The sequence below is a fragment of the Lissotriton vulgaris genome, chromosome 1_1 (genome assembly GCF_964263255.1).
Source record: "Lissotriton vulgaris chromosome 1_1, aLisVul1.2, whole genome shotgun sequence".
Classification (NCBI taxonomy): domain Eukaryota; kingdom Metazoa; phylum Chordata; class Amphibia; order Caudata; family Salamandridae; genus Lissotriton; species Lissotriton vulgaris.
In genome coordinates, this window is record NC_141685.1 from 1069778363 (window position 1) to 1069792868 (window position 14506).

The window sequence follows — 14506 nt, forward strand, 5'->3', positions numbered from 1 at the left end:
ATGCATTCTCACACTAGGGCAGTAAATGTAAAATACAAATGTAAGGAGTAGGCAGAGTGGGGGCCCAGAGGGTAATTGAACCAGAAACAAAACTAAGCTTCAGTTACCAGTTTACAAAGGTATGTAAATATGCAAATAGTCTTTAAAGACCTGTGAAAACTTGGGCATGCCAGAGATAAGTCTCCAGACACTGCCCACAGCAGGTTAATCTGCAGCAGCCCGGGCTCCGAGACACACGACGAGGGGGGAGGGGGGCGTGTATCTAAGTGGGCGTGTATGTTTCATTAAGCGACCCTCGATGATTTGCTGCTTGCGTGTGACCGTGCTATACACTGGCACCGCCTCTAAGTCACTGAACTTCAGATAAAGTTATAAACACAATACTTCAGAGAAAAGGCACGGTGCTCTTTGCTACACCTTTACTTCTTGAATGTTAGGGCTTTTCGCCTACCTCGCTGCTCTCTGCTTCCTTTCGCTCATTTATTGACGCTCTCGTTCCTTATCTCCCTACCCTCGCCTTGGACTTCAGACTTTCCCTTTTTTTCTCTCTGGCTAAAGTAGTTTGCTCATTCTCACTGGACCAGAACATTGCTGGCTTCCAGAAGGCCACTTCACTACACCACAGCACTCGGGAGGGGATTGTGGGAGGTTTTCGTTGTCTGCAGCCTGCAGGCTGCCTTTGAACATGGCCAACCAGCTCTTCTCCAAGGCTCTGGTCTCGGCCAAGTGGCTGGCAGAGGCCATCGGGGCCCTACGGGTGGGGCCCAACCTGCGGGTGCTGGACGCTTCCTGGTACCCACCAGGGGAGCGCGACGCCCGCCAGGAGTACCTGGAGCGCCACATCCCGGGCGCCTTGTTCTTCGACATCGAGGTGTGCAAGGACCAGGCCTCGCCCTACGAGGTGATGCTGCCCAGCGAGCAGCTGTTCGGTGACTACGTGGGCAGCCTGGGTGTGGGCAACAACACGCACGTGGTGGTCTACGATGGCAACCAGGTGGGCTCCTCCTTCGCCCCGCGGGCCTGGTGGATGTTCCGGACCTTCGGGCACCGGCAGGTGTCGGTGCTCAACGGCGGCTTCCGGAACTGGGTGCGGGAGGGCCGCCCCGTGACTGCAGAGGCCAGCAGGCCGGAGCCCTCCAAGTTCAAGGCCACGCTGGACGGGCGGCTGGTGAAGAGCTTCGAGGACATGCTGGAGAACCTGCAGACCAAGAGGTTCCAGGTGGTGGACTCCAGGTCCGAGGGCCGGTACCGCGGCACTGTGCAGGGGCAAGGTGAGGAGTGGACATCACTTTTAGTCGTGGGTGAGCTACAGGAAGGTTCCAAATTGATGGCATGTCCAGCAGAGTAGGGTGACCAACCGTCAGTAAATTTCACGGACAGTCCGTAAATTGGACATCACGTCCGTTGTCCGTGAGGATTCCTTTTACAGGCGCCTTTTGTCCGTAATTTTGGGCTTTTCAGGGAACAGAGCTGTTCCCCTGCAAAAGCCCTCAGCTCCCTGATGGGGCCGCCTCGCAGTCCTCTGAGCACAAGAACAGCCCCACCCGCCCATTATCATTCTCTGTGGGGCTGATTGCCACATACAGAATGACAATGGGTCAGTCTGGGCTGGCACAGCATGTGGTGGCCTCCTCCAGCCTGGGTCCAGGGCAGGGCATTCTGTCACACAGAAGTGCAAAAACGCTCATGCTACTGCTATGTGAGAATCCGGTTAATCAAAGGAAGGTGGGGAAAGAAGTTCACAAGGAAGGGATTATAGTTATAGTATAGCAGCCATGGTTGCTGCTTTTTTATTTTATGCAACTAACAACCATTGACAAAGCCAATAGTTCTGGCTTGTTGAAGGTGCAACGTTACTTGTTCTAGGTGTAACGTTACTTGTTTTATTCCATATCTGGATGCAATGACAGAAGCAACAAAAATACCAGTCGGTCGGCACATTATATTAAGCACAGATTTTTAGTTTATGTGTTTTAAGCCACACATTTTATTGCATCGAACACCCATCTGGAGCGACCCCCTTAGGTTTTTCACTACACTTAAAGCTCTGGAAAAAACACCATGTCACAGTCTCCCCACATCCAGGCACTGTGCATCATGCATGACTCATGCCTTCCACTTTTTCAGATTGCCTATGAGCAGGGGAATAGTGAACCCTGCCCCACCCCACCTCTTGCTTTAGGAACCCTGCCGGGGTTATCTCACAGGGGAATACCAGGACGGGTTCCCTAAGAAAGCGCTTAGAAACCGCTTGGTGATTTGCGCTATATAAATTCCTGTACATTTACATTTACATTTACATTTGATGGGTCTCATAATTAATGTGAAAAGGTGAGTGAGTAAGTTCTTGAAGGGATGGGTGGATGGATGGCTGGATAGATGAGTGAAATGATGGATGGATGAGTGAAAGGGTGGATAATGGGAGAGTGAATGGGTGGATGGATGATTGATGAATTGATAAGTGAAAGTCTGTATTGATGAATTGATTAGTGAAAGGGTGAATGGAATGACGGATGAGTGAAAGGGTGGATGTAAGGCTGGGTAAGTGAGTGAAAGGGTGGATAGATGGACAAAAGGATAGATAGATGAGTGAAGGAGTGAAAGGGTGGATGGATGAGAGAAAGGATGGATGGATGAGTGAAAGGATGGATGAATGATAGGTTCAATGGATGGATTCATGAATGGATGAGTAGATGGATGGGTGGGTAAATGGAAGGGTGGATGGCTAAGTGAAAGGGGAATTGAAAGAGAAGAGGGGTGCATAAATGGATGACTGAACGGGTGACTAGGTGGAAGCATGAGTGACTGGATGAAAGAATGGGTAAGTGAAAGGATGGCTGGATAGGTAATTGGCTGGACGGATGAGTGAATCGATGGATGGATGGGTGGATGGATGAGTGTACAGATGGATAGGGTGAAAGGATGGATGGATGGATAATGGATGAGTAAAAGGGTGGATTGAGGGATGGATGAATGAAATGATGGATGGAAGGATCCGTGATGGATAGGCTTGTAAATGGTTGAATATGGACATGGATGGGCACACAGATGGAAGGACAGAATGAATGGTGAAAGACTGAGTGATGGATGAAAGTATGATTACACATTGTAAGCCCCGTTATCTTAAGCAACATTTCCTATTCATTGACTTTCACATTTATATGAGTGATTGTCTCTATATAATATGTGTGTGTTGTAACGCACTTCAACACTCTGCCCCAAATATTTGGGATGAGTACCACTATAGAACATATTAAATACACATGAGAGAGGGTCTATGTGAAGATGAGGAGCGCCATTAGACGGTGGTAGCATGGCCAGACTGGCCGTACCGGGCATCAGGCGTTTTCGCTGGGAGCTGGAAAGGTGGGGGCAGGTTTGTTACCACAAAAAGACCTGCGCATTTGCTTAAAGCTGCGCACATACTGACAAACCATGAAGTGCACAGGTGTCTCAACCTAATATAAACTTATTTCACTTGTACTTTAGTGGTTGTCTATTTACTTTCTTATATACTATTGCGCAACCTCCTCTGATGTGTCTGTAAAATGTACCTTTTGTCCTGAATTTTGACCTCCTGTCCTGAATTTATGTCCTGAATTTTGACCCTTTGTCCTGAATTTTTACACTCGCTGTCTTGAATTTGCACCCATGCCAGTTGGTCACTCTAGGCGCAACAAGAGCCACATTTCCGGGGAGGGGGGTAATTCTTCTAGCAATAGGCAGAGTGCAGATGCAAGAGCTCTAAGAAAGGGTGAAAAAGAACAAAACCAAGTTAACAAATAATGGTCTTTTAAAGTCCTGTGAAGTGTGCCCGGGGGAAGCTCGATCTCGGCTCGGGCTGACACACACAATGGATGGAGGAAGGGGGAGCCCTGAGAGCCCAGTGGCCGTTGCACGCCTGATCTCCAGTTTAGGGGGTGTACACCAGGTGGAACCTGAGATTATAAAACACCAGAACGGACTTGGTTCTGAGCCAAGAGCCTCTGCCTCTCCCCCTACCCCAGGGAGCACATATTGTGAGTAGGAGTTCCCATTTAGAAAACAATATGTAGTATAAATGTTGGAGGTTTTGTCAGTGGGTACTGCAAAATAATCTAGGTCTTAATACAAGTGCCTTGAATTGTTTTGCCCTGCCTTTAGTTCCCAGATGTTGACACACTCACCTTTATGACGAGAGAAGCTTTTAAAGCAGCCCCTCCCTTTTTATTTTTTATTTAAACCAATCTTTTTTCACAACGCTTTCTCTATGGTTTGCAGCACATTTGGATTTGATTTATATATTTATAGAGCGTTACTGTCACTCCGTTGTGAAGCTCAAACCTAGACGCACCCTTTCAGACTTTGGGCCACAGGTGCCTTTTGTGTAGCTCTCTATACTGAGACCTAAAGTCTCACTTATTGCGAGTGAGTCTCACACATATGGATGTTGTGTTAAGTTCTCACTCACAGTAAGCTAAACGTCACACCTGGTGAGAAAAGCGGGAACCTGAAATGTAAATGAGCGTCCATCTGGAGATCTACTGTGTGAAGGGCATACCCTGGCAGATATAGAAGCTTTTAGCAGCCAGGACAGCCCAGAGGGTTCTCTCTATCATTCATTCATTTAATGTGCAGTACTGCTTTGGATAAAAGAAACAGCTTGACCACTACCACTGCTTTTGTAAGACAGGAACCCAGTTTAGTGAGAATTCGATGTAAATGTATTCATATTACATTAAAAAAAAAATGTTTTAATTTAATTAGTGACACTATAGGAATTGTTATTGTGGAGATCTCCAGCTGGTCAGCGCGAGTTTGGGGGGCAGAGGACTCCAATCCCCAGCATCCTTTGCTGTTTCTGGGCTCCAGGAGGTGTCTCCGTCCATCAGGATTACCGGCAACCGCAGTGCTATACAGCGCGCTCCCATGTCCCGCAGCGCGGGATCTCCAGCTGGTCAGAGCGAGTTCTGGGGGTAGAGGATGTGGTATTGTGTGTGTGTGGACCTTGGTTGTGTGATCTGGTGTCACAGGCCTGTGACACCCAGTAAATAACAAACACAGAAATTGGTGTACTCTCGTGTCAGAGGTAGATCTTGAGCGGTCTACCGCCCCATTTATTAGTACCCCCTGGCCACGCCTGGCCATAGGATGACGTGCTTGTACATCCGGTATTCCTACCTAGCAGCAGGACCGCTGACCTGCTACATCCCTCTCCAACTTGGTTTTAAAGATTAACGTTCAGTCTGTTCAACATACATAGTCTTTGAGGTTTGTGCTTGGTTGAAGATTCGGCCGGAGGCTATATCGATGGGGCTGGCTGTGAGTGGGTGGGTCACTGGTAGGTAGCACACTCAGTGGAATGTTTTGTGTGTCTTCATGGGGGATTCCTGGGTTTTGACTCTCTGAGCCGTTCTCATTGGTGTCCCCATCCTTGTATTCCTGCGTACCAATGTAATTTTCGATGTTGAACAACCTTGATGAGAGGGGTGATGGTATAGCTTTTTTGAACCATGAAATGTTCCTTGAAACTTCTTCCTGTCGTTTCCTGGCTGTCACTATGGTACCATCACAGTCAGTGACTGTTCAGATCCCGGCCTCATAGGGTGTCCTGAATTTCCACCCAGGTCGGCGTTCTTTGATGAAGACTGAATCTCTGGGTCAAAGTGATCTTGGTCCGGCTTGGCGCCCTAGATTGGCTTGAGTGTTGCACCGCTCATGGCATGTTTGTGTTCCCTGTGCATCATGAGGCGACGGCGACCACCCTGAGCTTGTGGGGATGAAGTTTTTCTTGAAACGTTGAACATCGGGGCCCAAGGGGTTTGTTGAGTCGTGCAGTGGGGAGTGCTCCGATATTCTCTGAGTAATGAGTGTAGGTGGTGCTCGGGATTAGCCTGTTTGACTGTGGCAATGAGAAGCACTTTGTTTAAGGTGCGCATGAACCTTTCCACGTCTCTGTTGGCTTGCGGCCACTGCGGGTTGATGTGATGGTATTGGATTCCTCTCTATTCAAGAAAGTCAGCGAACTCCGCTCCGTGAAAAGGGGTCCCGTTGTCACTTCTAATCTCTGTCGTACCCTCCAAATCTTCATCAGACTCTCTTTATCTTCAGGCACTGAGTCGTTGGCGTCCCGGAGGAAGTCTCTCCATGTGCCACTCTGTACGGCATTGATGGGGTCCAGTTCAGCTGCTCCTTTGATGTCCTCCAGACTTAAGGCTTGGGGACAAGCGGCACTCACGATCATCTGGATGAGGTCTTTCACTTCATCTGGGCTGGCTTGTTTTTAGGCAGGCGTGGGGTGGCGCGAGAGAAAGTCGGCAAGGTTTTCGATCCTTGTCTGCAGACTACCTCTATCTGATAGTGTTTCAATTGGATGGCTCACCTCTCAAACCGCAGATGTTGGGTGAGGAGCTGACCCTCTGAAGAGTGGGACTATTGACTGGTGTTCGGTGACGACCTTAAAGGGCTGGCCGCTCAGGTACAGGTGTAAGTGCCTGCAAGCCCACTTAATCGCCAGAGCTTCCCGTTCAGTTTGGGCATACCATTCCTCGGTTGATGTCAGCGATTTACTTGCGAATGCTAGTGCTGCCCATCACCCTGGTTCTTGTTCCTGAGCAAGTACGACTCCTAGCCCTACTGGGCTCGCGTCTACCAACAGTTCGGTATTTTTTCCGCGTTGAAGTATACAAGCGTGGTGTTGTCAAGAGGGCGTCTTTGATCTTTTGAAACACTTTCTCCTCTCAGTGACTCCAGGTCCATTTTGTGTCGGTTTTCGTGAGGGCTCTGAGTGGCTCTGCCAGGATTGCAAGGTCAGAGATGAACCTCCCGCAATAATTAGCTAGCCAGAGGAAACTCCTCACTCCTGAGAGTGTGTGGGGCGCGCGTGCTCTCTTGATTGCCTGCCACTTGCAGGAGGGTCCACTTGGATTCCGTCTTGGTTGAAAACATACTCGAAGAATTCGAAAGATGAAGAAGGAACATTGCCACAATGTAATGTTACTCCATGTTCGCTCAGGCACTTAAGAGTGTCTTTCAGATGCTTGTGGTTTTCTAATGCTGTGGGGGGAGTGGATCAGTATGTCATCGCTGACATTCAGGACACCAGGTAGTCCTGATAAGGTTTCATGTATGATGTTTTGAAAGACTTCAGCGGCAGATGAGGTTCCAAAATTCAGGCGTTTGTATTGGCACAGCCCTAAGTGAGTGCTGAATGTGGTGATATCAGCTTTCTTTCACTAGTGGCAGCTGGTGATATCCAGCATTGAGGTCCTGCTTTGAGGACCACCGAGAGCCATTGGCATTCGCTATGATATCGTCCATGGTGGATGTGATATGCCGTTCCCGCTTGATAGCGCGGTTGGGGAGTCGCATATCGATATACAGTAGGATTTTCCTTCTCAGCCAAGATTTAAAAGAGGCATGTATAGCAGTAACATCAACTATATACTTTTGGATAAAATGTTATGGGCAAATCTATGTGACATTGATGTTGTCACCAGAAGGGATAGTGGTTCATGACACACTGAGTGCTCTCTTTTCAATCAAACCATTTAACAAACCCAAGAGCATCACACAAAATCACTATAAGTAGGATTGAAGCATGTAACAATAGAAGGAACTATAAGTAGGATTGAAGCATGTAACAATAGAACAAACTCAAAGTGGACCACAATGGAGCAACCCTTGACCCTGTTGAAGGGAGATCGCTCCCCACACCACGTAGCTCCACCTGACTGCGCCGTGCCCTTGACCCAGCTGCTGCTGAGTTCGAGGCCTTCCTCCACCCACAGGCTGCCACCTGCGACTCATCCCTGTTGGCCAGTGGTAGGCCCGAAGGTTTGTTTCTGCCTGTGCTGCTGTTTTTTGTGCCTTTCACTTTGTACTGTTTCCCTGATTGTGCCTTGTTGCTTTGTTGCCTTGCTCTGTTTCCTTGCTGCTTCATTGCCTTTGTCTGTGCCTCTTTGCCCCCTTGCCGGTCCCACACACCACCGCACCCAACAGATGCCTCATCGCTGCTGAGGCGAAGTCACCGAAGACTAGCTAAGCACCACCCTCACCCAGAGCCCACCCGGCGACCCCACTGACCCCGACACCGCTGCCCGCAACCTCAGGCAGTGGATCGACGACTGCACCAACACTCTTGCCCCGCTCAAGACACCCTCCAACAGCCACACCAGCAAGAAAGCCACCTGGTTCACCGAAGAACTCCTGGCCTCCAAGCGTACATGCCGGAAACTGGAGAAGAACTGGCTCAGCGAACGATCCCCAGACAGCTACACAGCCCATCGGCAGACGCCATCAACCCATCAGAACCGCCAAGAGGACTGCATTCAAGGACCGCCTAAATAACAACGCTCACAACAGCAAAGAGCTCTTCAGCATCATGAAGGAACTCTCCAACCCCAGCTCCAACACCAATGACATCCCCCCATCGCAGGACCTGTGCGACAAGCTGGCCACCTACTTCCACCGCAAGATCGCCGACATCCACGACAGCTACAACGCCATGACCACCCTGCCAACTTCCGAGACCTCCACCCCCGCGACCACCATCCCCACCAGCTGCCTCATCTCCTGGTCCAACATCAACGACGATGACACCATCAAGATCATGATCTCTGTCCACTCCGGATCCCCGTCTGACCCATGCGCACACCATGTCTTCAACAAAGCCAGCACAGTCATCGCACCCTATCTCCGGAAAGCTATCAACATCTCCTTCGAGACAGCAACCTTCCCGGAGAGCTGGAAGCACGCCGAGATCAACGCCTTACTCAAAAAACCCAAGGCGGCACCAAGGACCTCAAGAATTTCCGCCCCATCTCCCTGCTCCCGTTCCCGGCGATGGTCACCGAGAAAATCGTCAACAAACAACTGACCCGCTACCTTGAGGACAACAACATCCTGGACCCATCCCAGTCCGGTTTCCGCAGCAACCACAGCACCAAAACCGCCCTCATCGCCACCACCGACGACATCAGGACCCTGCTTGACAACGGAGAAACAGCATCCCTCATCCTCCTGGACCTATCAGCCGCCTTCAACATGGTCTGCCACCACACACTATGAACACGCCTACACGACGCAGGTTCCAAGAGAAGGCCCTGGACTGGACCAAATCCTTCCTCTCCCGCAGAACCTAGAGCGTCTGCCTCCCACCCTTCCTCTCTTTTGCCACCAAGATCATCTGCGGCGTACCCCAGGGCTCCTCCCTCAGCCAGACGCTGTTCAACATCTACATGGCACCCCTCACCCGCATCGCCGAACAGCACAACCTCAACATCATCTCATACGCCGACGACACCCAGCGGATCATCTCCCTCACCAAACCCCCTCACACCGCCAGAACCAACCTCCAAGAAGGAATAAAGGACATCGCCGAATGGATGAAGAACAGCCTACTGAAGTTGAACTCGAACAAAACGGAGGTCCTTATTCTCCGCTCCACCCCTTCAGCCTGGGAGGACTCCTGGTGGCCGACTTCACTGGGAACAGCCCCGACACCCACCGACCACACATGCAACCTAGGGGTTATCCTCGACTCCACCCTCTCCATGACTAAGCAGGTCAACGCCGTCTCCTCATCCTGCTTCAACACCCTCCGTATGCTCCACAGGATCTTCGAGTGGATCCCTACCGAAATGAGAAGAACAGTCACACAGGCCCTCGTCACCAGCAGGTTGGACTACAGAAACGCCCTCTACGCAGGAACATCAACCAAGCTCCTGAGACGGCTGCAACGCATCCAGAACGCCTCTGCATGGCTGATCCTTGACATTCCCCGCCGCAGCCACATCACACCCCACCTGAGAGACCTACACTGGCTCCCCGTCAACAAGAGGATAACCTTCAAGCTCCTCATCCACGCACACAAAGCCCTCCACAACGCCGGCCCAGCATACATCAACAGACGACTCAGATTCCACACCCCCACCAGCAGGCTCCACTCCGCAAGCCTATCCCTCACCACAGTCCCCCGCATCCGAAGAACAACCGCCGGTGGCAGATTCTACTCCCACCTCGCCCCCAAGACCTGGAACACCCTCCCCACCAACCTACGGCAGACCCAAGACCCACTGGCCTTCAGAAGACTCCTCAAGACCTGGCCCTTCGATCAGTAGCAGCAGCCCCCTCCACATCCTCTCCCCAGCCCCTTGAGACCCTCACCGGTATGTAGTGCACTTAACAAGTGTCCTGATTGATTGATTGATTGATTGATTGATCGATTGATTGATTGATCTAGGAGAACAGTCCAGCTTCAAATTTATAAACTGTGGTGAAAGTGGCACCTTTAGAAATAATTGATATAAGCACAATACATTTTGTTAATTATCAATGTGAACTTATGGGCTCGTTGAAACATCTTTTTACTCCGGAGGGGGCAAACAACAATCAGCCTCCCAGGGTGGTAATCTTGTGTAATTGTAGACAGGCCAAAGCTTTACTGATTGAAGCTGTTAACAAGGGGGATTGCAGGGAGATTATCACTGCCAGACAAACATACAAGACTCTCCAGATAAAGGCCAAAAGTGAATGGGAGTCAGAGCAGTGGGAAGAGTTCACTGAAGCCCTTCATAACAAGAACATTAAGGATTTTTTGGAGACTCGTAGCGGTTGGGTCTCGTACAATAGAAAACCACCTGAGGCATAGGTTGATAATTTCAGCAACCTGTATATGCCTTGGGCCACAGATGAAGAAAAAAACTCAGGTTGTACAATTGATGACAAATCAAAGGGATGGGCAACATGTCAGATCCTTAACGGAACTGGACACTGTGAAGACAGCACAGGCACTCCAATTACTGAAAAGGATGAAAGCGCCCGGCCTGGTGGCATCCCAGGTGACTTATGCCTGTCTCAAGCCGAAATTTGGGTGCCTCATCTAAATGCACTGGGCAATGCCATTATGAGAGTTGAAAGCACCCCTTCTTGCTGGTATGAAGCCATTATTGTCCCTATATACAAGAAGAGAAGGATGGACACCCCCTCTAACTGCAGACCCATAACCTTGATTGACATAAGTCAGAAAATATTAGCCAGGCAGATACTGTTCAGGCTCCAGACGTGGATAGCAGACCAACGCGTCCTATTAAGACAACCAGGCGGGGTTTAGGGCCAAGGTCAGTACCGTCAACCAGGTGTTCCCTATTCAGGATGATTTGCTGAAAGTACGTCGCCCTGAGGCAGGACTACCTGTACGTTGCCTTTATAGATTTACAGGCAGCATTTGACTTAGACCCAAGGGAAAACATGTGGAGGGTGCTAGAGTCATACGGTAGACCCTGTGACCTTTTGAAGAACCTGAAAATTCTTCACACAGAATCTTATGCACAAGTCAGGTGGAATGTGGGATGAGATCTTACATCTACGATAGCAATAAACTGGGCGTTAGGCAAGGTTGTGTGCTAGCCCCTACGTTTTTCAGGCCGTACATCAATGGAGCAGTAGATTGGTTGGCAAACTGTAATCATTATGCTCCCAAATCTGCTGGAATTAACACGCTTATACTCATGTTTGCTGACAACACGCTCCTGCTATCCCGAACCCAAGGTGTCCTCCAGTTATTTTTGAATCACTTTGCAATGTTCTACTGGGATAGGGGCCTTTATGTAAATACGACGTAGTCAAAATGTATGGGGCCTTATTTATGAAGGCCTTGCGCCACCGGTGCGTCACTTTTAAAATGGGAAAAAGTGACGCACCGTTGGCGCAAGGCCTTCATAAATAAGGCCCATGGCTTTCAATCCTCACTGCTCCTTTAAAGACAGAATGAATATAGAGGGGGTCCCGACGAGGCAAGTGAAATGTTTTGAATCCCTTGGTGTAAGGCTGGCTAATAAAATGTCTGGGGCAACACAACTAGGGAATAGCCGCTTCACCTTAATCCAAAAGGTGGTGGCCTTAGAGAAAAAATGCAAGGCCACATCCGGTGGAGCCATTACCTTGGCCCTCGAAGTATACAATGAAGGATGCCCGATGTCCCTGCAAGGGACCCCATGGGAGGGCAAACCCCGTAGTAGGGCGCAGGAAACCGAGGCCAGCCCTTGGGTGGGAGGGGGCGGGGAGGCGGGGTCACGCTAGTTCAGGCCACCCCTTCCCTTCCTTGGGAGGTTATTAGGTGAGCTCCTCCTTCACGGCGGCCTCTTTGCTGCTGCCCCTCCACCATTGTGGTCGCAAGGCTGTCCCTCGCCAGCCTTAGGCCCGTTAGCCCCTCCTAGGCCCTTTCCCTCACCCCACGACCCGGACACGAGGCCCGCAATTTCAGCTCCCCTCCCTACCGCTCACCCGCTGAAAGGGGGGAACTGGTGAGGGGGGTTTATTAATATTGTTTATGTTTCTTTCAGGTTGCAGGAGGTGTTACAGGGCGATCCCCCATGCAGGACAGGCGCAGGAACAGGACCTGAAGCCCCCGTGCAAATGCACAGCGATGAGTCATATATAAGCCGAGGGGCCCTTCTCGGGGACTTGGTTCAACGGCACCCCGTTAGTCCTTAGGGCGGTTGTAAGCCTGAACAACCGGGGGTTTGCTAATAACGCCCCGCCTGGATGGGCAAGGTGTGAGTTGACTCTCCCTTGTCCGGAGGGTGGGGCAGGTGGACGATAGGTCCACCGGTGGGAGGCTGGTGCCTCCCAGGATCGACACCTGGCCAGAGCCATTGTGTCCGCATCATTGGCTCAACTTCAGGCGCCCTGCCACGAGGGGTGGCGGGGCTTAGGGGGGTCGCCTGTCAGTTAACCCGCTCTGTTATTTGTATCACAAATAAACCTGCAACTTTTTATTCCCAACTTACTTGTCTGTGTATCATTTGGGAGGGGAAAGTTGTGGGAGGGCGAGGTGTACCGATGCAACTACTATGCCACTTCTATGTCGTGGGTCTACATCTGGCGCTGAACTCTGGTGTTGTGTTTGTGTCCAGGCAGAAAATCAGTTTATCTGATCGCTTTTCAACTTGCCTACAAGTATGCCTCTTTTGCCTATACGGTGTGACCTGTCACTAAAAATAATTGAACAAGTGATACTTCTGAAACCTATCACTTATTGGGTATGCCTCTGGATGACCCCGAAATTGGACATCTATAGAAAAGCTCTAGAGGAACTAGTTGCTATCGATAAGGTATCCGAACCCCTTGGGTTAAGAAAATAGAAGCATTATGTCACCTTGTAGAGATGGAGGAAGTTTGGCATTCCTCAGCCTTAATGATAAAAGGCCCTACTACAAAATGCAATGAAGTCGATCACTTCCTTTTTTTTGTCTAAACTATGGGGCAGATTTACAAGCCCCTTACGCCACTCTTGCGTCACTTTTAACATGGGAAAAGGGATGCCAAAGTGGCACAAGGGGTTTGCAAATTTGCCCCTATGTCCTACCTCGTAAAAAATGGACAATGCCGGTGCGCAAGCTAATGGGCACAATACATTACTGGAATTGCCTCCAGGATACTTGGGTACGACCCAAAGGAGCATATTGCGTTTGTTGGCTCTAGATTTTTATGTGGGCATGGAGGATTAGATTAAATAAACTCTCTGAACAAACTAGCAGTTAGACTTTGTGGATGCATTAATGGAGCATACAATTTAAGCTGTACCTCCCTTTCCGACTTTATTGCTGCTAGTCACTCCTTAATAGTATAAAGGAAATCAATGATGTATTACCTAGTTTTAATATAAGTATTTTTAATGTTCCTATGTTTTCATTATAAACGCCACAATAGTCACTGAACACGGGGTCTTTTTAAGATCTCTCTTGCATTATATATTTTTTTGTAATCATTTTGATTACCCACGAAGACTTTTTCTTAAACCCCTATTGAAATCCTTGGGCATCTAAGATGTTCGAGGCCCTGCATCATTTGCAATCATTAAACATTCCAATTATCTGCTGCAGGATGAGTTCTTTTCTCAAGCCAGCAGTTAGAGCAAGGAATACTATGGTTGGATAAGCATGTATGCTCCATTTTATGATTATATTGTATTTTAACTGTATTTTATCTCTTTTTTAGTTATTTTATTATATCTGATTGTGTGATATAGTTTTATTATGCAATTCGCATCTTATCTTGATGTTGTTTATCCGTCGAACTATACGCCGTTGCCGGCATTTGTTTACAGGTTTAGGCTATTGCACCATTGTTATCTTGTTTGTTTTGTATTGTATTGGTACCTTGCTTTAATGGCCAGGTTTGAGCGAATAAAGATGTCTTGAACACTTAAAATGTCTCAAGACGTTATGTGCAATTGGGTTGGTGCAGCATTGAATATTGTTGTGTTTTTAAATATCTAGAGGGCATATTACCAAGGGGGGCGATAGGCAATTATCACCGGTTTAGCAGCCGTTTTTCGGCCGCTAAGCGACGATAATTCTATTGCTTTATTAGTAAGCTGTCGCTAACTGATGTTAGCGACAGCTTTTAGGCGATAGCGCGCGGTTTGGGGCCCGCTTTGCATGTCAGCGATATTTATCGCTAATGACATGCAATGTGGGCGTACCCAACCTGTTAGCGACTGAAAGCAGTCGCTAATGTCGCT

At 49.2% G+C, this 14506-nt stretch overlaps 1 protein-coding gene across 1 annotated transcript in view; it reads left to right on the plus strand.

Annotated features, from left to right (window-relative positions):
* The first annotated feature begins 548 nt into the window (after positions 1-548).
* The window catches only part of LOC147748573 (thiosulfate sulfurtransferase-like), a 28762-nt gene continuing 14804 nt past the window's right edge, over positions 549-14506 (plus strand). The window contains exon 1 of the mRNA XM_086963188.1: positions 549-1271. Coding sequence (XP_086819314.1) covers positions 686-1271 — 586 coding nt within the window. The 5' untranslated portion in view covers positions 549-685. The remainder of the gene's footprint in view (positions 1272-14506) is intronic.